We start from the raw sequence: 22,474 nt of genomic DNA, 5'->3' as shown, positions 1-22,474 counted from the left end.
CATAACAGACTTCTTTCCAAAGCCAGTTTATATGAGCATAAACAGCTAACAATATCAACAGAAGTTGTTGAGTATAAGGCTGCAATATCATTATTGATTAATCTCTTACTTATACTAAATAAACCATAAGCAAAGGATAACACAAACACAAGCATAACATATGCATGTCACAAGTTTCCAGAGCCCAAATTGATTTTACAATTGCCTAATGTCATATATTCATTCTACACATTAGAAGAAGAAATGTTAGCAAATGGTGAGGGGTTATAAAGGGTCAATAAATGCTGAATATATTATACGCATTCATGCTTAAGTCTACATTATCACAGGATAATCACTAAGACCTGTAAATACATTTAGTTCTGCCACTTTCTGCTGAGACGATGACCTACAGTAAAAACTTCAGAAACATGTAGCTGCACTAGGGATGCACCGAATCCAGATTTTTGGGATTCGGCCGAATACCGAATCCACTGGTTAAGATTCTGCCGAATCCGAAACCAAATACCGAATCCTACTCCCATCCTCAGTCCATTAACACAGTGAACACATGAATGACGTAAACAACGTCGACTTCCTTTGCCGTACCTGAAGTTGCTGCATTTTGGCTGCTGTCTGCAGATTCCTTCGTGCACAACTCGTATTCTTTCGGATGTTTCATACGCAAATGACTCAAAGCATTTTGACTCAAAGTACTGCCAAACTACACTTTTTCTGCTCACGAGTTTCCATTCTCACTTTCTCACAGCCTACTGCATTGAACGGTGCACCTACGTAAACACCTTCCAGTAATCGACGACGGCGTCATTACGTCAACCAGTGTAGTGCAAGCGTAGGGTTCGGTGGAAAAAATTCAACGGTTCGGCAGAAACTGAACCCGGTCAAAAAGCCCAATATTCGGCCTAATCCAAAGCCAAATCCTGGATTCGGTGCATCCCTAAGCTGCACATCCTCAGTAAGTAAAAGCAGAAGGTAAAAGTAGAAGAAGCCATGCTGGAAAGTGTGCCGTGTTGCTGTAATGTACTTACTTTTGGCAGAAGAGCTGCCCGCAGTTCCTGCAGTGGTGGCGTCGCTCGGTGAGGGAGAAGCGCACCGTGCAGCCGGAGCAGCTGTCAACCACCTCGTCCTTCACCCAGTGGTCGGCCGCCGAGCGGCCCGGCTGGTCGCTCACCGACCAGCTGAAGACTCGGCCGCGACCATCGCCCACCAGGATCTTACTGTGGTCCCTGTAGAGAGTTAAAAGAGGGGGGGAAAGTAGAGAGAGGTAAAGGGTGGAAGGGAGAAACAGGGGTGGTTTGTGAGACAAAGAGGGAGGAGAGTAATTTAGAAAGGACATCTTCCGGGTCTAAAATGTTTGTTTTGACTGGATTTGAAATGTGATTTGTGTTCGCTAGTTTCTACAGTTTGAGATGTTAAACAAACAGACTTAAAGTGCTCATATTATGCTCATTTCCAGGTTCATAATTGTATTTAGAGGTTATATCAGAACAGGTTTACATGGTTTCATTTTCAAAAAACACCATATATTTGTTGTAGTGCACATTGCTGCAGCTCCTCTTTTCACCCTGTGTTTTGAGCTCTCTGTTTTAGCTACAGAGTGAGACATCTCGCTTCTGTTCCAGCTTTGTTGGGAGTCGCACATGCTCAGTACCTAGGTAAGGACTACTAGCCAGTCAGAAGCAGAGTATGAGGGCGTGCCACGCTAGCAGCTAGGTGAGCATTATAACGTGTGTTACAAAGTGACGCATGTTCGTCTCTGAAGTAAAGGCTGGACTACAATAGAGCTGTTTGGAGCAGTTGGTGAACAGTGTTTTCTGTTGGAGATGGTTAAGTCCCTTTGGGGTGGACTTTGGGCTTTTTCACTTTGTAAACCTATAACGTGCACAAAAAAAGATATACAACACAATAAAGGAAAAGGAAAAAGCCCCCAAAAAAAGCATAATATGAGCACTTTAAGTGATCGTTTATCCCAAACTCTATCAAGCGGCTGAACTTTAATAGTAATTCTTAACACAACAGAGCAAAGTGCAATAAATACACCAGCACTTTTCACTTTAATTATTACAGTCACTTTTTAAGATGTTGTATTGTCTGTACAGTCATGTGTCCTTCTTTCATGTCCTAAGATGCTTTGTCGATATTATGTTGTTTTTATATCGATTTACACGTTTGTGCTGTGAAGCAACAGATTGTAGTACTATGCCCAAGCCAAATTTCCCCTCGGGGACAATAAAGTGTATTCTATTTTATTCTAGATAGTAAGAGTTTGGGCAATATGGCAACAACAGTATGTCCCTAAACATCTTCTATTTATCTAAAGGCAAATCATGTGTGTAAAAGAAGCTCTCCAGATGGATTATCAAATGAATATTTAACAAAAATAAAGAATTCATCTTTCTCAATTGGGTGCCAGACACACGGCTCTCTTACTTGGAGATGGCGAGGGACGTGATCTCTGCTGGTTGAGCGTTGTCCTTGCGATCAAATGCCGTGTGCATGGTGAGTTTGCTCCGGAAGACAAGCTGGCGCTCCCATCTGTAGCCTGTGAACACAGAAATAAACACTTTAAACAATGCGACAAACACAGTGTCCTCAGATCAGTGGATCTTACTTTTTTTAGGATTTGTTTTTCTTTAATTAGAGAAGAACTCCTGATGAACCCGTTTTCCTAACTGGCTTAGGAGCTGTAAAACCTGGTCAGAATATTCATTTTTAACCTTGTAATAAAGGAAGAAAAAAAATTGAAGGATCACTGGACACCCACCGGCCCTGAGCTGGTTATACGTCCGTGCGTCCATGGTGGAGGGCTGTGGCACTGAGCCCTGGCCTGGATGAGTCGGGTGAGGGTGAGGATGAGGGTGAGGGTGAGGGACCCTAGTTTGGCCCTCAGAGTAGTTGACGAACACAAAGCCGTCCTTCTCGTCGATGCTAAGGGTGTCTGACCAGCGGTGAGAGTCGTCAGAGCTGCTGTCCATCGACCACGAAGCTCCCGTTCGGGCTGAAGGACCTTAAAGGGATTTTTTCATGTCAGGAATGTGAATTGTAGCCTGGACGGAGATTCACGCCTAGTTAAGGGGAGTCTATATCCTCAGTAAACATATATGGGAAATAGAAGACACATTAAAATGACCAGAAAAAAAAAAGGTGTTGGTGGAATGGACAAAGCAAGAGAAACTTTTTTGCGTGATTTCGTACAAAGTGCTGCTGAAATTTGTTTCCAGAGCAGCTTTTGTTTAGCTAAAACCAGCTATGCAGTGAGAACCCAACCGCAAAGTGTAAATGTTGATAAGCGGAGCTGTTGGTTGAGTACCTCTGGGTTTGTGGACGGCGCTGCCCGGTTGGCTGCCTCCACCTGTCGAGGGGTTGCGTGGCGCTTTGGGCTCCTGGCTCAGACTGGGCTCGTCTCCGTCCGACTCGCTGCTGTCCTCGTCGCCGTTGTGAGTCTCGCCACCCTCTGTGAGATGGAGAAAATGAGGAATAATACACATTTCCATAGTGAATTAATTCATTGTGCAAATACTTAAAAAAAAAATGAAATATACACGGGCAAAGAAAGGTGTTATGGGACATGTCACTTTACTACTGCCACAGAATTCTCACCGATTTTCTCCTCACCACAGCAGTCAGGCACATCTGGCTCTACCGGCTCTGGAGCAGGGGTTTCTGGGACTTGGAGGAACTCCATTCTCCAAAACTACAAGATTGAATTAAGCTTAGTTTAGTTACATTAAGTCACAGCACAATTAAAAAGAGTAGAAGTTGAGTTTAGCTTCTTCATACCGAATGTAGACAGATTTTCCTCTTTAACTTGGCAGGAATAGGGATAAGAACATTCTGCAGTGCTATTTGCGAACTTTTGTTACCTGTCTTATATTCTATACGTTTTTAAGTGGACCTACACACATGCACTTGCAAAAAGTTGGACAAAAGCCCTGACAAGTGAATACTTCTGTCTGCAACAGATACCACGAGCAGCATTTGAAAAACCAATTGATTTAAAAAGACTGAACAATAAGGTATTATCAGTAGGATATTCTGTAAGATTAAAGTGGGCAAGGTTACCCTGACAACGCCATCCGAGTGTCCTGTAACGATGACGTTCTGCGTGTCCCACTCGTTCATCTCCGAGACGCAGCAGCACAGGATCTGCTGGCTGCGCCCTGTGAAGGTGTTGGCGCTGGCGATGGGGCTGCCGTTAATGCTCCACACGTGAATGTATGTGCCTGCGCAGGACACGATGTCCCCCTACACAAACACCAAATATGTTGAGTATGTATGAGTCATGATGGAAATGATCCCGTTCTGTTCCTTAGCTCATATTTATTTTTCTGGAGGATTTATTTTTATTTTTTAAGATTATTTTTTGGGCATTTTTAGGCTTTATTCAACAGGACAGCTGAAGACATGAAAGGGGAGAGAAGGGGGAATGACATGCAGCAAAGGGCCGCAGGTCGGAGTCGAACCCGCGGCCGCTGCGTTGAGGACTAAACCTCTATATATAGGCGCCCGTTCCACCAACTGAGCTATCCGGGCGCCCATTGTTCTGTAGTTTAAGTACATGTGACATTACTAGATTTATAAAGAGTGACAGAGAAGAAATTCAAACTGCAGCTTACCGTCAGTTCATTGATACACAGAGCAGAGACGGGTGCCCGGTGTCCCCTGAGCTGCGTGACGAATGAAAGCTTGTTAAGGTCCCAGATGATGCAGGTTCGATCCCGCGAGCCACTGACAATAATGTGGTACGCTGACGATGCTGTCAGACACGTTACGGCGTCCGTGTGGCCCAGTAATGCCTACGATGAAAACATCGGGGACAAAGGCTCAACAACAAATGTCAAGTCGCTGCTCCAGGACCTCGCATTGAGTCTTTGTTTGTGTGTTTACCTGTTTGAGTGTAAGTGACTTGGCCCTCTCCTTGGAGGCTCCTGTCTCCCACACACAGATGGCGGTGCTGGTGCCACCGGTGATAACCAGCTTCAGGTTTGGACATATGGCACAGAGGACCTGACCCCACTCGGACAGACACTCGTACACCACCAACGCCTGAAGAAGATCGAAGATTAGGATTAGGAGATTGGTTGGCCGAGGGGAGCAGAGGTGAGGAAATGTATATGGAAGATTCTAGCTATCTCACTTTCTGTCTATATCTCAATAAACAACCCTTTCAACCCTGATCAACACCCATGCAACTGACTACTTACACTTTTCAAAGTCCTTCATTTTTTATTTTTACAAATGTAGTGAGAGTATGGCAATAAATCCAATATCAGAAGAACTACATTAGAGACTTGTGTAATGACTGAGGGTCCAGTAAGAAAAGTGCATTTTTATTCTAACACCAGCAGGGGGAAACATTGTCTTTAATCATTTTTAACATTCACTTGTCAACTTCAAGGTGAAATAAGCAGGAAACCTACAGTAGTCCCTGTTTTAATTAAGTAGCATTGTTGAAAAGCAACAACTCTCTCTCTCTTACAATCTAGATTGAACTGTTTCATTACAAGTTACTCTGGATGAGGAAGTCAACCTAAATACTATATATAATCAAAAAATCAAATGATATAGTAGGTATAGCCTAAAGATTAAAGTTTAAATCTCTGAGAAACTGTGTCTGTTAGAATAACTGTAACGGTTACCTTGTCAGATTCATAGTTAGCCAGACGACAGCTGAGGTCGGCATAGCCCCAGGCGAAGGTCTTGCTCCAGGTCGGGGGAACCAGAACTTTGTTTTGCTCCACGGCAAGTATGCCCTTGTCGGTGCACACGATCTGTCCCACAGGCTCCTTCAGCTCTAGACACGAGTAATACAAAGAAATATGAGATCTGAGTCTAAAGGGATCCATGCACCTTATGGAGTTTGTGCTGCACAGTATAATGGACAGTGTGTGTGTGTGTGTGTGTGTGTGTGTGTGTGTGTGTGTGTGTGTACACATGTACCTTTGACAGGTGCTAGAGAAGGTCTGAGATTGTCCAGATGATGGAAGAAGATCTTGTCGCTGTTGAAATTTGGAGGAATGCTCGTGATGTCACCGTTGGCTTTGCTGCGTACCCGTTTAGGAGGATGGGGCTTTTTAAACAGCTGAAACACAAACACATCAACAGTCAGTGACTAAAGAATAGGACTTAAGATTTACCAATAGCCAAATAATAATACATTTTGGCTGTGGTACGTCAATTTGAAAAATAACGAGCATCCTGGATTAAAGCTGCTAAAACTTAATTGTGAAGTATTTTGGCTGATGAATCTGTTAACGAATAACTCTCTAACTCTTTATCTGGCCTAAATATAGGATGGGATATGCGCAAAACTACGATTCTGGGTCGGCCTCTAGCTCACCCAGTAAGAGCGTTCGCCCCATGTTGGTTGATTCCTGCAGTGGCGCAGGGTGCGAATCCGACCTGCTGCCCTTTGCTGCGTGTCATCCCCCACCTCTCTCCCCCTTTCATATCTATCCACTTTCAAATAAAGGGAAAAGCCCCCAAAAATTTTCTAGCAAAATTAAAAGACAACAGGCACCCGTGCAGCCTGTGAGAGTGTAGTGATAATTACCTCCTTGGGCTAAATAATGCTCCAAAGTTAGTCTAAAGGTTGACGAGGGTAAAACTCTGTATGCCAAAAGTTTTTATTTTCTATGGTGTTCCTTAAGATCTTGGTGTGTATTTGGTACCCCTAAAGTCTGAGTATGTGGCCCCAGTCTGCCCCCCCACCATTATTTCAAATGTTCTAGAACCGCTAATGGCCCTAGCATGTTAGCGGCTGCTAATGAGGCTTAAACATAGCTGATGGTAAAAAGGACACTAAAGATGCTATCTATATATATATATATATATATACTATATATTTTTTAGAAGCTTTGGTGGTAGTAACATTAGCGCTATGACTGTTGTACTACTATATATTGTAGTTATGTTGTAGTCTAAGTTGTAAAGCTATTATTAGTGGCAGTAGATGTTCCATTAATCTAGCGTGGAGAAGTAGTTTTATCATATTAGCATCAGCTAGTATATGACCTGTTTGGGGATTTGCCCAAAGTTGTTGATGAAGCCGATGGTGGCCGTCTCTTTGAGCGGGTCGTTGATGTTGTAGATGTCCACCTGACCCTCGTAGAACAGGTGGTGGAAGACGTTGACCGCCTCCACGGCCGGCGGACCCTGCTGCTTGTAGCCGAAAATCAGGTCGATCCATTCGTGGAGGTGGGCCGATACATAGTCGCACTCCAACGCCTGGAGACAGGTGGGAAGACCAGACAGAGGTTTAATGTGTACTCACTGAAACTCAGACCGAAACTGTCACGGGTGGGTTCATTTCCTACATCTCTGTGGACTCTGATGAACTCTCGGGGGTCGCCCTTGGCCCAAGGCGGCAGGATGACGTCACCCAGCTTGGTGCCGTTCTGCTTGGCGCCTGGTACATCAAACAACAGAAGGCAGACAGAACATTAATATTCATGCACTCAATTGTCTCGGGCTGTTTCGACTCGTGCTCTCATGTGCTGTTATTGTCCACGTTTCCTGATACTGACCCAGGTCGAAGTTGTTAGCGTTGAGCAAGAACTCGGGCAGATAGAAGAACTCGGGGATGAGCTCTTTGACGTCGGCCATGTTGTGTTTGGAGGCCGAGAGCCAGGCTTCACGCACGCTGTGGAACATCCTGTCAGCCAGGTCAAAATGACCTCCCTGGTAATCCCAGACACAGACACACAGGCAGAGGGTTTGACATTAGGTCCAGACACTTGAGAGCAGCAACAGTTTGTCTTCGGGGGTTTTATGTTAACTTACTAATGTAATAGAATTTTTTTTTTGTAGATGCTAAAAAGGATGATAATCTTTTCCATCAGGCCTTAAAAAGAAGAAGCAGAAGAAACAACTTCAATTGAAACTTACTATAATTGGGTTCTATTTTCTGCAGTTGGACTAAAAACAACCATCCATTATCAGATGTAAAACTGGTATGGTCTTATTAAATAAACCATTTAGGTTCTCAATACATTTTGGCCCGCCTAGTTGTGCGCCAAACTAAAAAGACAGGAAACTGTTTTACAAACTACAATTAAGCTACATTTAAAGGTGTAGCACGTAAGCCTTATAAAACTAACTTTCTGTCATATTTGCTGAAACTGACCCTATGTTGCAGTAAAACTATATGAAGCAGGTAATTAAAAAAAAAAATCCAGCTCCTCTGGCACCACCTACAGCCTGTAGTGTGATTTGCAAAAATCCACAGCTCCCTGTTCAGATGCACCAATCATAGCCCCTATGATTGGAGCATCTGAACAGGGAGCTGTGGATTGGTGTCTAACTGCCAGTCTCTCCAGAAAAACGTGATTATGCGGTCGCATAATTCAATACATAATCAGCCAAAGTCCGCATATTTTTGTGGGGGCCGCATAAATTGCCGATTTCCGCGCAAAATATGCAGGGCTTGCATGATTTCATAATGCCTGTATTTTCGTAGCAAAAAAGTAACATATATCTTAGCAGAAAGTTGAAAAATGTTGCGTTTACTTCACACAAGAGCAGCCATTTTCCCCTGCTGCCATGGGAACGTTATGAAGTGACGTAATTACGCGACGTGAACATCATCGAAAAGTAGGGTGTTGGGGGATCAGAATGCTTTGTTTTGCTTGATTGCTAAATTCTTTGACGGCTGAAGAACTTCATACAATACAGTCAAACATATTTTACTTTTCGATTAAATAAAAGCATGTCAAACTATACATGTCTGGCTCTTGATGTGATTCTTATTTTCCAGTGTGGCCCTTATTGAAATTGAGTTTGACACCCCTGTATTACACCATTTAACTGTGCTTAATGTCAGAACAACTTTTACATTGTTTTAAAGACAATTGTCTGAGTCGTATGACATTTCAGAAATGTCTTGACCAGTGGGAAAATGTAGATGATAAGTAAAACATTCAGAAGGCTAGAAGAGTTTAGATCAAACCTGAAGTCTGAGGAAGATCTGTGTGAAGGGCTCCATCCGAACAAGATAAGAGGCTACGATCATGGCTGATGAGTAGTGCGTGCCGTAGTGGTATGCTGGGGTTTCACCTGGTAGGAAGGAAAACAAGATATTCACTTACACTGGCCAATGGAAATACAACTTTGACATGAGCATACAGTTCTGAATGACCATCCAATAAGAACATCAGTAGTGACAAGGAAAAAAAAGAAAATTAGGTGCCACATTCTGGTAAATTTGGTTCTGGATTTTGCAGGGTCTGAAGTTTTTCTGTTGCCAATGTGCAACCACAAATAGCACTCATTATTTAATTACAGGCCTCATGTACGCATTTAAAAATTTGACATTTTGGATAAAAATAACAGATTTAGTGTTCAAACGCTAAACGGGACTGGTTTGAAATAAGACCTAGCCGGTTAGCTGGATCTCTTTTCTTCAAGTCTCAACTCTGTGTCTATTTATCTTGAAATAATATAAATAAAAGTTCTCTCCATTACTCCACCATCCTGTTAAATGCAGTCTATTGATTCCTCTCTAAGATCTCACCATTGGGGTCTTCCCAGTCCTTGTACCTCTTCTTGTACTGTGTCAGTCTGTCGTCAGTCTGGGCGCCCATCGGCTTGGCGAGGTTACGGAACGTCTTGGGGTTGTTCAGGTCCAGTTCCTGGTTTACAACCACAACAACAAAAACGTCACCAACGAACAGGCATCTGCTTTTTTCTTTGTAGTTAACACTGTTAATTTGCACCGATGTTGTCCCAAAACCTGCAATCACCTCTGAGTCGAAGTCGGCCAGGATCCAGGGGAAGACGGGATACTGCATCAGGTCGTTGTAGGATCGTCCTGCCAACGTGTTCAGATGCATCAGGTACTGGAAATTACTGATCTCTCCTCGCTGGAAAACAGATGGTAAACACATCAGTAAGGCTTATAGTGCGACCCTTCTAAACGTTGAGTTGTTAAACTGAACAGCAACGAGTCTAGGTTCTTACCTCCCATCTCTGAGTCACTGACTTTTCACCGACCAGCGTGCTGAGGAGCCCAGATCTGACAAAAACACCAGGACAGATATGATGTTTAGTTAAAGCAGCACAGTACTTTGCTATTTTTCAACATTTCGCAAAGCAATTGCTGCATGTGATATATTTAGGAAGGTGTGGTGTAATATCAAATGAGACTTTTTCTTTATTTTCACTTCTAGGTCGTTCATTTGATTAATTCCTACAGCAGCCTAGCCTAGAAATCTAGACGCACCCTAGCGGCAGCAAATTTCATTTGCAGCCAGGGGGGTCTAGGCACTCTCTGTTGACTTGCGAGCTGGAAAAACCAAACTCTGGTCAGGCCAATCACATCGTGTATAGAGTCGGTGGGCGGGCTTATGGCTGCTGCTGCTGGGAACAGCGGTCTTCTGGAAGACTTGGAGTTAAGCTTTTCTTTGAGAAAAGAGCAAAAAACGGCACTGAAATCATTCTTAAAAAAGGAAGATGTGTTCAGAGTTTTGACGACCGGATACGGCAAAAGTTTAATCTATCAACTAGCTCCGCTACCTATTTCGTTGCTCTGCCTGGTTGTAGCGCTATCCTGCCAATGGTGAGTTCCCAGACCCAACATCTTGATGTGGGTCTGGCTTGTCAGGCTAACAGCAGCCCATTATTTAGAAAAATACATGTAAGACAAACATAAAAAAAAAAAGTTAATTGATATCCTATGAATATGTAACTGCAGATTCCATAAATCATCTAACAACCTCTAAAATGGTCAAACATTTCCTAGAGAACCAGTGGAATTAAAAACTGTATGTTGGGGATAGAGAACACTGTTTGTGCTGAATGAAGCATAGAAGAGGTGTTACCCTTGTTCGACGCTGGTGTTGGGCCTCTGGCCTGAAACCGACTCTGAGCTGTCGGCCAGTGAAGGCACCACTGCCAAGAACCTGCAGAAAATTCACAATCATTAAAGAATAACTAATATACATCTCATTTTTTTTTTTCATTCTTTTCTTTTAACCAATTTTTTATGGATTTTCATTTAAACCCACGATACATTTGTTTGCAGCATATACTGGAAATGTATTCAAGCAAAGGACAGTTGCATTATTCAAATTATAACAATTTTGAAAGATACCCCACCTATCCTCCCAACCATCACCGCTTGTCCCCTCAAGTCTTCACAAGATGGCTTGTCACCATCTGACTAGCTTTACCTTGCACATAAACAAGTGTAACCTGATCAAAATGACTGGTATTACAGTAATCTACTCAAAGTAGAAATATTGTGGTGACATGATGCTTTATGAGAGGCTTACAATCTTCCTCTCTGAGGATTTTATTTCAATATCACACAGCAGTAACCTTTGTAAAATCCCTCTTTTCTGCAAAAACCATAAATCCAGCCTAAATCAGTGCTAAATGGTATGCAGTGAAACCGAATAACCCAAGCACTTTATGATATAAAACTGCAGTGTGTATTAAAGGTCCCATGGCATGAAAATTTCACTTTGAGTTTTTCAACATTAATATGCATTCCCCCAGCCTGCCTATGGTCCCCCAGTGGCTAGAAATGGTGATAGGTGTAAACCGAGCCCTGGGTATCCTGCTCTGCCTTTGAGAAAATGAAAGCTCAGATGGGCTGATCTGGAATCTTCTCCTTATGAGGTCATAAGGACCAAGGTTACCTCCCCTTTCTCTGCTTTGCCCGCCCAGAGAATTAAGCCCACCCATGAGAGAGAGAGAGAGACATCATGGCTTTCAAACAAGTGGCAGTTGGTCTAGGCCACACATGCCATAAAAGAGACTTCGGATACAGTATTAGGGGACCACTAAGGCCTATATAAAAGCATCCAAAGAGCACCATGTCATGGGACCTTTAAGTTAATAGTACTAAATCACCGCTTGTCATTTCTGTGGGATGGAAAGAGGAAAACAAGTTCTTTTTTTTTTTTACTATTCTTTGTTCCTGAAAAGTTGCAGCAGTGGCAGTTCAGCAACATGCAGTCCAAGCTCCGTGTTTATATTTGTATTCAGTACCTTTGGTAAACTTTGTTGCGGACTCCTTTCTGGAAGGCTAACAAGTAGTTTCTCCCATCTGCTGAGAAGACTTCTACTGCCATAGGCTGAAAGGGGATGATACACAGGACATTTAATAAAAAAAAAAAAAAACGTGTGTTAAACACTAGAGGTGGGGTGTTAATTCTGTCATATCCCAAACATATTCAGCTACTTAATATAAATGTCTTCTAAATGTTTAAACTCAAATGTATGTATTGGGTTTATTGGTGCTGCAGTGTGTGTGTGTGTGTGTGTGTGTGTGTGTGTGTGTGCGTGCGTGCACACTGTAACGTGCAGGCTGACCTGCAGCAGGTAGCGTCTCTTGTGCACTTCCTTGATGTCCTCGTAGGCGAAGATGCTGCAGGTTCTCTTCAGTAGACTCTGTCCCTGTCTCGCTCCTCTGGGGATGATGGCCTCATGCAAACTGGACACAGATGACAGACAGTGATGCATTTATCAACCGTCCACTCAGTTCTACATTTACCCACAAAACACAGTTCACAAACAATTACAGCTTCCGCTACAGGAACATTTAGTAAATTCCTTTACTAATGGTACAAACATCAGGACCAATGTGACTTCATCTTACGGCCAAGACTAATGCAATTACAATTCAAACAAAAATGCAGGGGACAATAGTGCAAATCAACCTGCCAGTTATTTCAATCACTTATTCAATGAACAATAAAATATCCAAAAGAGTGTCAAAATCTAAAACAGCCGCAGCCTAAAATGTCTTTAAATGTGTTTCATTCACTTAAATTAACAAAACTTTAAATATTTAGATTTTTTTTAAACTCTAACTTTAAAAAGTGTTATTTTTTGTAATAATGACAACTAATTCATTATTCCAATTGTCATCATAATTTATTTTCTTAACTGATCTATAAGCTAACTGAATTCTCATTTCAGCCCTCACAGACACCATGTTTCTATTGTGTACGAATTTGTGGATGCTGATGTGAGGGTAAAACACCTGAGGGGGAACACAATGAAATCAAAGCAGCATCTGTTAGTTGTTTTCACATTATGTCTCAAAGGAACAGACAGAGCAAGTTCCTGAAAAAGATAAAATGTGCCACATCTCTGCTGAGTTTCACAACGCAAGCTGTCTCAGCAGCATGACATCATTTCGGCAGCGGTGAACTCCCACTGCAGCGTCCAGGGGAATGATGTCATCCTTTATTCAGGGAAGGAAAGTACAGTAACCGTTTTATTTGTCAGCTGCAGCTTGGCGTCCAGAGACCGTGATGTGAAATGACGGATACAGAATAGAGTGCTGATCGGGACGCATTTTTCTGTCCGAGCCCGGCCCGCGTCCGACAGAGCAGTAACCAAACCCGACCCGAGCCAGACAGGCATTAAGATATTTATGTCCGAGCCTGACCCAAACCCAACTCTCATACTAATGACACATGTATGTTTGTTTGTGTGGAAAGCCCGCTTTTAATAAGCAACTGTCGGAAGGCATTCGGGAAATGTCAACAAATGAGTGCATCGGCGCACACGGGGCAACAAGCGCACGTTAACACAGGCCCAATCATATTGCACTGAACCCGAACATAATCTTTAAATATCTGTCCGAACCCGGCCCGGCCCAGCAGGTCCCGTCGGGCTCGGGTATCGTTCCTCTAATACAGAAGCCTGGACCTACTTGGCGGGCAGCGTGTCGATGTCCCTGATCTCCCTGGACACGGTCATGGTGTAGCCGTCGATGACGTAGAAGTGCTCTTTCCCAAACAGCAGCAGACCCTCGCTGGTGTCCAGACCCTGAACCCTGGCACAGCGGTACATGTGCTGAATCTGGAACAGTGAATGTAATAAAACAAAAGAAAAAGGTTAGTGTCATACTCAAGGCATAAGGGAGAAAGTCTCTCAAGGCATATAAATGAGGCGGTTCACCGCTTTGTTTCAGAGACCATTGGCTTGTGAATGACAATGACAGTGCACTCATAAGACCGTTGCAGTATTTTTTTTTAGGAATTACTACACCAGAGAGTGAAAGAGATCAATCCCAGCAGCTCAGCAGGGACATATTTCTAAAAGCATCAGTGAGCCGTGTTGACAACTAATCCTGTGGGTTGCATTAAGGAATTATTTTGGGTTATTTTGTAAACTGCAAAACCAAAAAAAGAGCTGCACCAGCTGCAGAAGAGTTTTGAATAATTTGTACAGAGTAAGGACAATAAACTCAATCTGAATCGAATTAATAAAAAATTTACTAGGCACTATGGCCAAAATCGTCTATCCTGATATGTCATTTCAGATCTCGGTAATGAAATAAACCACGATAAAGAATGTTTTCTGGTAATTCAATAAATAAATAAATAGTCTATATGAAATAACCACATGGTGAAGCCTTTTGTTGTATACTCCTGTGTGAGTTAAATACTTGACATAACGTGCAAGATCAGAACGTAATGTGTTGTTCAAATGACGTTAATATCGCTGTAATGCAGTTTGGCTACTGTTTTTTTTTTTTAAAGATTATTTTTTGGGCATTTCTGCCTTTAATGGATAGGACAGCTAGATATGAAACGGGAGAGAGAGGGGGAAGACATGCGGGAAATCGTCACAGGTCGGACTCAAACCACGGACCTTCGGCGTCGAGGAATAAACCTCGATATATGTGCGCCTGCTCTACCAACTGAGCTAACCCGGCCACAGCTACTGTTTTTTTTGACATTGCGATAGAATCAATATAGAATCAAACATTTGTATGCTGCTTTAACGATACACAGTACCAGTCAAAGGTTTGGACACACTTTCCCATGCAAGTGAATGTTTGGAAACAGTTTTCCATTCAAATGAATGACAAAGCGTGTCCAAAATGTCTGACTGGTACTGTACTTGGTGTTGGCGCCCATCCCTACTTAGCTGAAATACTAAGAAAATATTAAAGAACAGCAGGTGCAGCACGGTTACAAAACGGATTTATTTCTGCACAGATAAACTAAATACATTTTCTCCACCACACAGTATGAAATATATATTTTTTTAAAAGTACTGATTTTAGCATCTAACAATTATAAAATCAGAGTAGGAAACATTGTGATTTAATTGTCCCGACTTGTGTTTGTGTGTCCCTTTCTGACCTTCTCTCCCTCCTCCAGGAGGCGCAGCAGGGACGTGTTGTCGGTCCTCTGCTCCTCCTCCGGGCCTCCTGACTCCAACAGCTGCTCCTGAAGCTGCTCCTGACTGTCCTCGTCTGCCCCGTCCGCTGTGGACCGAGACCTCTTCAGAGGAGCCTTCACCAGGCCTGGAGAGCACAGCACAGCAACGTGTTAGAGAGGGCTTTCTTGGGGAAGCAACACTCCCAACAACAAGAGAACATGCTGTGTTTTCCTAATAACATTTTGAAGTTACAGGAAAGTCTTCCCTGGTATTGTCTCTGTGTACCTTTGACTCTTGCGATGGTGTCCTCTCCGTGCTCGGGCTCATGCTGCGTGGTCTCTCCCTCTGTGCTGTGCTCCACGGAGTGCTGGTACATGCCAGGGTTTCCAGACAGCAAACGCACAAAGTACTCCTTACTGTCGTAGCTGATGGCTCGCCGGTAACGGAGAGGCTTCTGGAAGCGGGGGGAGAAAAAATAGAAGTATTTGTGTTTGTGGAACAACTGACTTCATCACTTTAGTGAAAAGGCATTTGGCTTGGGAAAGTTGGCATAGGTTTAAAATTATAATAGCATATAATTATATTCAAGAATTGTTTTCCGGTGTATTATTGCTAAATTGCCAAATAAATGCATGAAAGAGGATTTCTGTAATCATTCCCGCTGCACCGAAGCCTGGCAGATGTTTTTTTTTTTCTGGAAGCAGTGCATTAACATCAGAGCCAGGCCCTTCAAAGTTTACTTATCATATTTAGTTGTAACTGAAGGGCCAATATATTGATTTGAAAGTACGAGGATCTAGGATGAACCACTGACAAAATAGCAATAATCTGTGTCACTTAAGTACATGCAAAATTCATTTTCTATTGTACAGTAGCCAGGATGCATTTTTTCTTGGCAGCCACACTCTATGTATTTTATTCTTTAGTGTATTTTTAACACTGGATGGAATACAACTTCAAAGTCACAGCAAAATATACTAGTACTGGGTCAGCTGAACATAAACATGTTCACATGCCAATGTACATGTACATACGTAATAAGTAAACATATCATGCTGTAAAAACAGCACAGAGAAATGTCCTGTTCCTTGAATGTGGCAAAGCAATACATTTACAAAAAAAACACCTTTTAACCTGCCAGCACACACAACACAGGGTGAGTTTTAAACAGGAGTCCACGGCAAGTCCATGTTTCTACCGCACAGTTGCAGAAAAAGCAGGATAAGGCTTCAAAACTGTCAACTGACAGAGAGCACTCCAACAGCAGCTTCCTAATGGATACAATTTGGATTTACTCTTAGGGCATGTTTGTTACTATCATGCAGTCAAACCAGGCATCAACGGGAGCACAATATTTTATCCTGTGGACTTCAGGACTTCAAGTACCTGGGCACGGTAAAGGACCCTAGCCAGGGCTGAGGGTACCAGGGGCACCAGAAGGGGGGAAGAGGGCTGGAGAATGGAAAAAGAGAATGGAAATACTAAGAAAATATGAAGAAAGTAAAAAGAGGAGAATGTCAAAAAAAAAAAAAAAAAAAAAAGGGAGGATGGAGTGTTTAAATGCCAGTTCAGAACCCTGCCAACTTATTTGTAAAGTCTGTGCAGTAGAGATTAACACTACAAAGGCCAGGGGCAATACCATCTGGTACCATCACACTGTATTTCCATATGTTTTGCTGTTTTGGTAAAAATGTTGACCTCTTTCAACAACTACTTCCATTGACACTTTGAGCAAGGCAGGAAACAACTGCTGAGTTGAAATACCCAAAGACCCAAGTGGAGCAAATGGCTAGTAAAAGCATTCAGCTGCACAAGTGTATGACTTTGTCAGACACCCTGCGACTACCCCCCCGAGCATGTTTAAATGATGTATTATGATCAAGCCTGGGGGACTTTGGAGTTAATTATACTGGGTTGACTTATGAGCCAGAAATCTCTCGGGCCAGAAGGGTTCTAAAGAGTCTTGTGAACTCATGGTTGTTACATCCAATTCTACCGACCAAATTTATATTATGTGATCAATCCAGGGCCATTAGGACACAACGCCACAGCATTATGATTTTAACTGTTCTTGAACGACTTTTGGCTGCTTGTATTGTTGGTAAACTAGACATCCTTTTGATTTTCTCTGACTAATCTTGCCAGCTGAATGCTTCAAATGTAAAAATGAGATGATGAATTGTGTTTGAAGAAGGCGGACATTAATGCAAACCTAAAAGGACACGCCTGTGAGCTCTCTCTTTGTATCTTCCTGAGCAAATAAATTATTGTGGAGTGAAGAGAGGCACCCCGTTGGCAAACAGAGAAGAGGGATTATTTGTAGAGCAAACAAAGCTAAATGTGTCTTGGCCGTGCCAGGAAAAGTGAGCCACCGGCTGTTGGTGTCACTTCCTCCCCATGACACCGACGAGCTCGTCCAAGAGCAGCTTCATTTCAGGAGAGCTTTTCTAACGAGTTCAGGGGATCAGTCCGACTTATGGAGACAATGGAGGACATTATTTAAAAAACAAAATTATAGTGGGATGTAATATTTGCAGTCAAGTATTTAAATACAGGTGTTATGCCATTACATCCATTACTTTACATATTATCCTTTACTTGCTTTAATAGGCTCATTTTCAAAATGAAAATTTCAACCAAATTTCAACCTCACTTTTCTGCTATTACGTCTGTTAGTAACAGCTAACATAATTATTGTGGAGTCACAGAAATACTGAATATTGCTACTTCTAATGTTATGGCCTTGTGACTATGATTATTGCACTATTTTGGTTATTTTTTGGATGCTAGAAAAGTCGGGGTTAATGGATTGGATGCTTTTTCTATGATCATTCTTACTGTAAATTACTCTGGATTAGCCTAGAAATCTAGACGCACCCTAGCGGCAGCAAATGTAATTTGCAGCCAGGGCAGTCTAGCAACTCTCCGTTGGCTTGCGAGCTGGAAAAGCCAAACTCTACCCGGGCCAATCACATTGTGTATAGAGTCGGTGGACGGGCTTAACGTAATGATAGCAGAGTTACAACGGTTCCGCGTGAATTCCCTGCTACTTGAAAACAAAGAACTCTGGAAGACTTGGAGTTCAGCTTTTCTTTGAGAAAAGAACAAGAAATCATTCTTAAAAAAAGGAAGATGTGTTCGGAGTTTTCCCGACCGGATACGGCAAAAGTTGAATCTACCAACTAGCTTCGCTACCTTCTTCGTTGCTCTGCCTGGTTGTAGCGCTATGTAGCGTGCAGAGGGAATTTGACAGACAACCGTTTATCCCGCCCCTCAGATTGAGCCCTGCCAGTGGTAAGTTCCCAGACCCAACATCTTGATGTGAGTCTGGGCTTGTCAGGCTAACTCTGGATGGGAACATCAGCTACATTTCAAAAATGTAGATAGAGAAGAAGTCTCTCTGTCTGCATCACTGTTTAAATGATCTGGGTTCAAGTGAAGAAAGCGATAAAATATCAAAGAGGTAATTCCCAACTCTTAAAGTGCAGAAAAGATGCAGTTTAGTTTTCAACACCTCTTGCCAGTGTCCTTACTGAAATACATACTTACTACACTTACTATATATATATATATATATATATATATATATAAATTGTACTTTACTATACAAATGTGTAATACTATTTATTCATTCAAGTGCAATATATCACATAGTTGTACAGACAAATATTCATCTGGAAATGATTTATTCTGTTTTTATATATATATTCATAGAGCTATTTATTTCCCTGTTTTTTAATCTGTTTTTAAAAGGAGCAATACTCATAATTTTGTTCATCCTTTACATTTTTGTGTTTTGCTTAATAACAATAAAAGAATGTTGAATCTATGACTCCCTTCATGTAAGCTAAAAGTGCTGTAGGGGATCATGGGAACGTAATACTCCAGATTTAAAGATGAATACCTGTGCTGAGTTGGTGTTTGGCTCCATCTCAGGGATGTATGGGTAGTGGATGTAGAACAAGTCATTGCGGACCATCTTCTTCCTCATCCGGCAGGGCCCCTCCGTCATCTCCAGCACAAACTTATCCAGGTGGGAGCCGATGGGTGGGCCCCAGAGCCCCCGTTCACGCAGCAGCTCGTATTCGATGGACGCCCACTCCTCTGTCACGTACTTGAGGGCGTTCTGCTGCCGCTGGGAGATGGAGGGATGGATGAGGTGTGAGTGGTGAGTCACTTTAAAAATGTTGCTATAAATTATACATGCCGTCACAACTGCTACACCAGCCTGTAAAAAGGAGCCTGCACTGTGTTTTTATTTGGTTTACTGTCCCACAGTAGCATCCCGCCTGCACTATTGCATAACAGTCTGTTGGTTTGTCCTGCTGCTGGTTTTTCAGTGTTAGTGTGCTTTATGTACCTCCTGTGTTTAGAAAAAATTAAAGAAAGTTATATGTGCTTCATTCTATGCATTAAATAATGATGCAACTGCCATACCTCTTGATATTCTTTATACTGCATGGCCACCAAGTCTCGGACAACAGCGATGTGTGTGAACATCCACTGGAAAGTCTCCTGTTGATCAGATATACAAGATTGTAACAAAGCTGACTAACACATGACTTTATATATTGTGTACATCTGCTACAGAGTGTCAGCTGTTTTATTGTGTGTACCTGTGCCGAAAGGCTGTTCTTGTTCAGGCTGTTGTCCCTCTTGTTGCGGCGGACGCCGGTCAGCTTGGAGAGGCCGAAGCCGCTGCTGACTCTGGAAAGTTTGGACTGGGTTGCCGGCACCACCGCCTCACCACGACTGATACACTTCTTCTCATGGACTACAGCAGAGAAAGACAAAGAAGTGGTTTTATTTTTTATTTTTTTACCACTAAGCCATTTGAACAGTTCTCAAGCAAGATGAAGCAGTGGTAAGATGCTGACAAAATAAATATGTCATGTTGAATTCTTTCTTTTGCTTAACATCTGTGGTAAAAAAAAACAAAAAAGAAAAATACGGCCACATAAAGCAAATGTGATTCTAAAGATAGAAAGAAAAAAACAGGTCACAAACAGGTTTCTGTCTCCAGCCCAATGCAATGAAGATAGTTGAACTAGCAATAACAAAAAAATAACACCCAGAATATAGGAACCATTTTGCACATTTTGAGAAATTCTTTCTATATCTGGTTACTTGCCAAAGTGTCTAGTTCAGCAGACGGAGTCAAAACTTTAGCAGGAGGCTGGTAGTGATTCAGCGCTCTGCTTTCATTAGCAAAAGTACGACACTGATGAAGTGTGCAAGAGAGAGAGAGAACCAGCAGGAAAGAGCGGAGATCAGCAGTAATAGGGACTATTGGCAGGGCTTCAGTATTTCCTTCGCAAAACAACAAGAGGAGCTCCCAAACAGTTGATCTAGTTATGCAAATCTGGATAAGCCCCAAACACTCACTCCTCAGGAGATGTTTAGCTTGTACGCAGCAAGTCTGTGTGGTTTATATCTCAGTGTGTGAGTTTCTTAGTGTGCCTCACCCAGGTGGTTCTGCCAGCTCTTCAGGGCCGGCTCCTCCAGGGCGGGTCGGGCCGTGGCGATGTCCACGTGGCCTCTGTCGTTGCAGGGCAGAGACACTTTGAATATGTCCTCGAGCATCTGGCGCTTGCTGTGCATCAGCTCCGTCCACACCCGGTTCACCGCCTTCAGCAGCAGCTGCCGCCCTGCAGAGGGAGAGGACAATAATCATTCTTCATAACAAGTCAGTCTGCTTTAATGACCCTAATGCACAATGCTGCTGTGTGGCTGTTTTTGTTTCTGATTAAATTAGTTATCAGTCTGGTATGAATATCGCACTCTGTAACTGTATACCTGCAAAAACAAATTGTCAAATTCGACGCTGTCTTGATTTGTGGCACATTTGTAAAACATCTTTATAATACCAGACATATTCATGCCTCCCAGTTTGCAATACACCATGTCTCCATGAACACTTGTTCCAACACAAGCACTGAATAACATACACACAAACACATATGTGCACTAAAACACACACACACACACACACACACACACACACACACACACACACACACACACACACACACACACACACACACACACACACACACACACACACACACACACACACACACACATAAATACATACATATATAAATTATTGCCAAGTAGCCCATCCAACATGAGTAAGCTGGAGAATATAAATCTGATGCTACCAAAATAAACCAGCTGTACCAGCTGATACAGATATACACAAGACCAAGAACTGTATTAAGTGACAGAGACCGTATCAAATACATACTGTAATGAATAAGTTTGAAATATGTATTGCAAAGAGATATTTCTCTTTTTCTGAAATGCTCTTTCTAACCAGAGGATATTTTAAGATGGTTGAAGAAAAAAAAAAAATCTCGACACCACACACATGCAAACAGTCAGCAGAGTTAAAGAGGCTCACACACCCACACATATACACATATACACATATACACACACACACACACACACACACAACAGTGTCTCACCCTCGCTGACGTCATGGCTGTGCGTAGCGTCAGCCTCGTTCTCCGTGGGCATCATGACATGCCAGGTTGTCATCCTGGCCTCCGCCTCCAGACCGAAGCCCTCCACGCTGCTGCAGAGACAGACACACAGAGACTTAGTGCCAACCTACCACGTAGAGACCTGACGCTGGCGTCACGGGGAGAGCTAGATTGTTTGGCTTCTGTGCAGCAGATGAGTCTGCTCTCTGTAGCTGTACAGTGTGTCCTGTTACAGCATGTTGTGTTCCTAGCATGGTAGGAAAGTCACATCTCTCCCCACCTGCTGCACTTGGAAACTATCGGTACTTCTGGCAGGACACAAACACAGGGGCACAAGCGCGCGCACACACACACACACACACACACACACACACACACACACACACACACACACACACACACACACACACACACACACACACACACACACACACACACACACACACACACACACACACACACACACACACACACACACAAAAGACAAGTCACAATTTCACTTCCATGGCGTGTAAGTGGACGCATCACAGTCTGAGTCGCAGAAAATAAAAATAAAACAAAGGCGTGAGACTGTGTGGTAAACTGGTGTTTTAGTTGCACAAACATTCCTCAAAGTCAGAGCTGCTCAGAAATGATCCTATGAGTTAAACGAATGAAGACAAACAAACTATTAAACAAAATATGATAAAAAATATACTATAGAACAGAAATGGTGATTACTTCATTCATGTTACTCCCGTTCAGACTAACATAAATAAATAGCAAGTAAGGATATAAATACATTTTTTCACTTGGTGGTAGCATGACTATCTGTTCTCCTACGCTCCATTTCATTCAACGTCCTTTCGTCTTATATGATT

The 22,474-nt window shown here is 42.6% G+C and overlaps 1 protein-coding gene across 8 annotated transcripts in view; it reads right to left on the bottom strand.

Moving 5' to 3' along the window:
- wdfy3 (WD repeat and FYVE domain containing 3) overlaps window positions 1–22,474 on the bottom strand; it is a 113,282-nt gene that overhangs the window by 2,192 nt on the left and 88,616 nt on the right. For all 8 annotated transcript variants that reach the window (XM_039804502.1, XM_039804498.1, XM_039804501.1 and 5 more), the window contains 28 exons: window positions 21,597–21,706; window positions 20,592–20,774; window positions 19,743–19,900; window positions 19,564–19,641; window positions 19,031–19,261; window positions 15,412–15,580; window positions 15,108–15,271; window positions 13,667–13,815; window positions 12,316–12,436; window positions 11,992–12,077; window positions 10,818–10,898; window positions 9,958–10,012; window positions 9,741–9,860; window positions 9,512–9,629; window positions 8,948–9,054; window positions 7,527–7,680; window positions 7,317–7,408; window positions 7,015–7,227; window positions 5,941–6,082; window positions 5,640–5,794; window positions 4,888–5,046; window positions 4,617–4,796; window positions 4,063–4,245; window positions 3,601–3,694; window positions 3,311–3,454; window positions 2,765–3,007; window positions 2,431–2,542; window positions 1,029–1,226 (listed from right to left, as the gene is read on the bottom strand). In XM_039804502.1, the coding sequence (XP_039660436.1) occupies window positions 1,029–1,226; window positions 2,431–2,542; window positions 2,765–3,007; window positions 3,311–3,454; window positions 3,601–3,694; window positions 4,063–4,245; window positions 4,617–4,796; window positions 4,888–5,046; window positions 5,640–5,794; window positions 5,941–6,082; window positions 7,015–7,227; window positions 7,317–7,408; window positions 7,527–7,680; window positions 8,948–9,054; window positions 9,512–9,629; window positions 9,741–9,860; window positions 9,958–10,012; window positions 10,818–10,898; window positions 11,992–12,077; window positions 12,316–12,436; window positions 13,667–13,815; window positions 15,108–15,271; window positions 15,412–15,580; window positions 19,031–19,261; window positions 19,564–19,641; window positions 19,743–19,900; window positions 20,592–20,774; window positions 21,597–21,706 (3,999 nt within the window). The remainder of the gene's footprint in view (window positions 1–1,028; window positions 1,227–2,430; window positions 2,543–2,764; window positions 3,008–3,310; window positions 3,455–3,600; window positions 3,695–4,062; window positions 4,246–4,616; window positions 4,797–4,887; window positions 5,047–5,639; window positions 5,795–5,940; window positions 6,083–7,014; window positions 7,228–7,316; window positions 7,409–7,526; window positions 7,681–8,947; window positions 9,055–9,511; window positions 9,630–9,740; window positions 9,861–9,957; window positions 10,013–10,817; window positions 10,899–11,991; window positions 12,078–12,315; window positions 12,437–13,666; window positions 13,816–15,107; window positions 15,272–15,411; window positions 15,581–19,030; window positions 19,262–19,563; window positions 19,642–19,742; window positions 19,901–20,591; window positions 20,775–21,596; window positions 21,707–22,474) is intronic.

Source organism: Perca fluviatilis, chromosome 6 (assembly GCF_010015445.1).
Source record: "Perca fluviatilis chromosome 6, GENO_Pfluv_1.0, whole genome shotgun sequence".
Classification (NCBI taxonomy): domain Eukaryota; kingdom Metazoa; phylum Chordata; class Actinopteri; order Perciformes; family Percidae; genus Perca; species Perca fluviatilis.
Note: the sequence above shows the minus strand (reverse complement) of the source record. Positions and strands in the feature narration are given on the sequence as shown.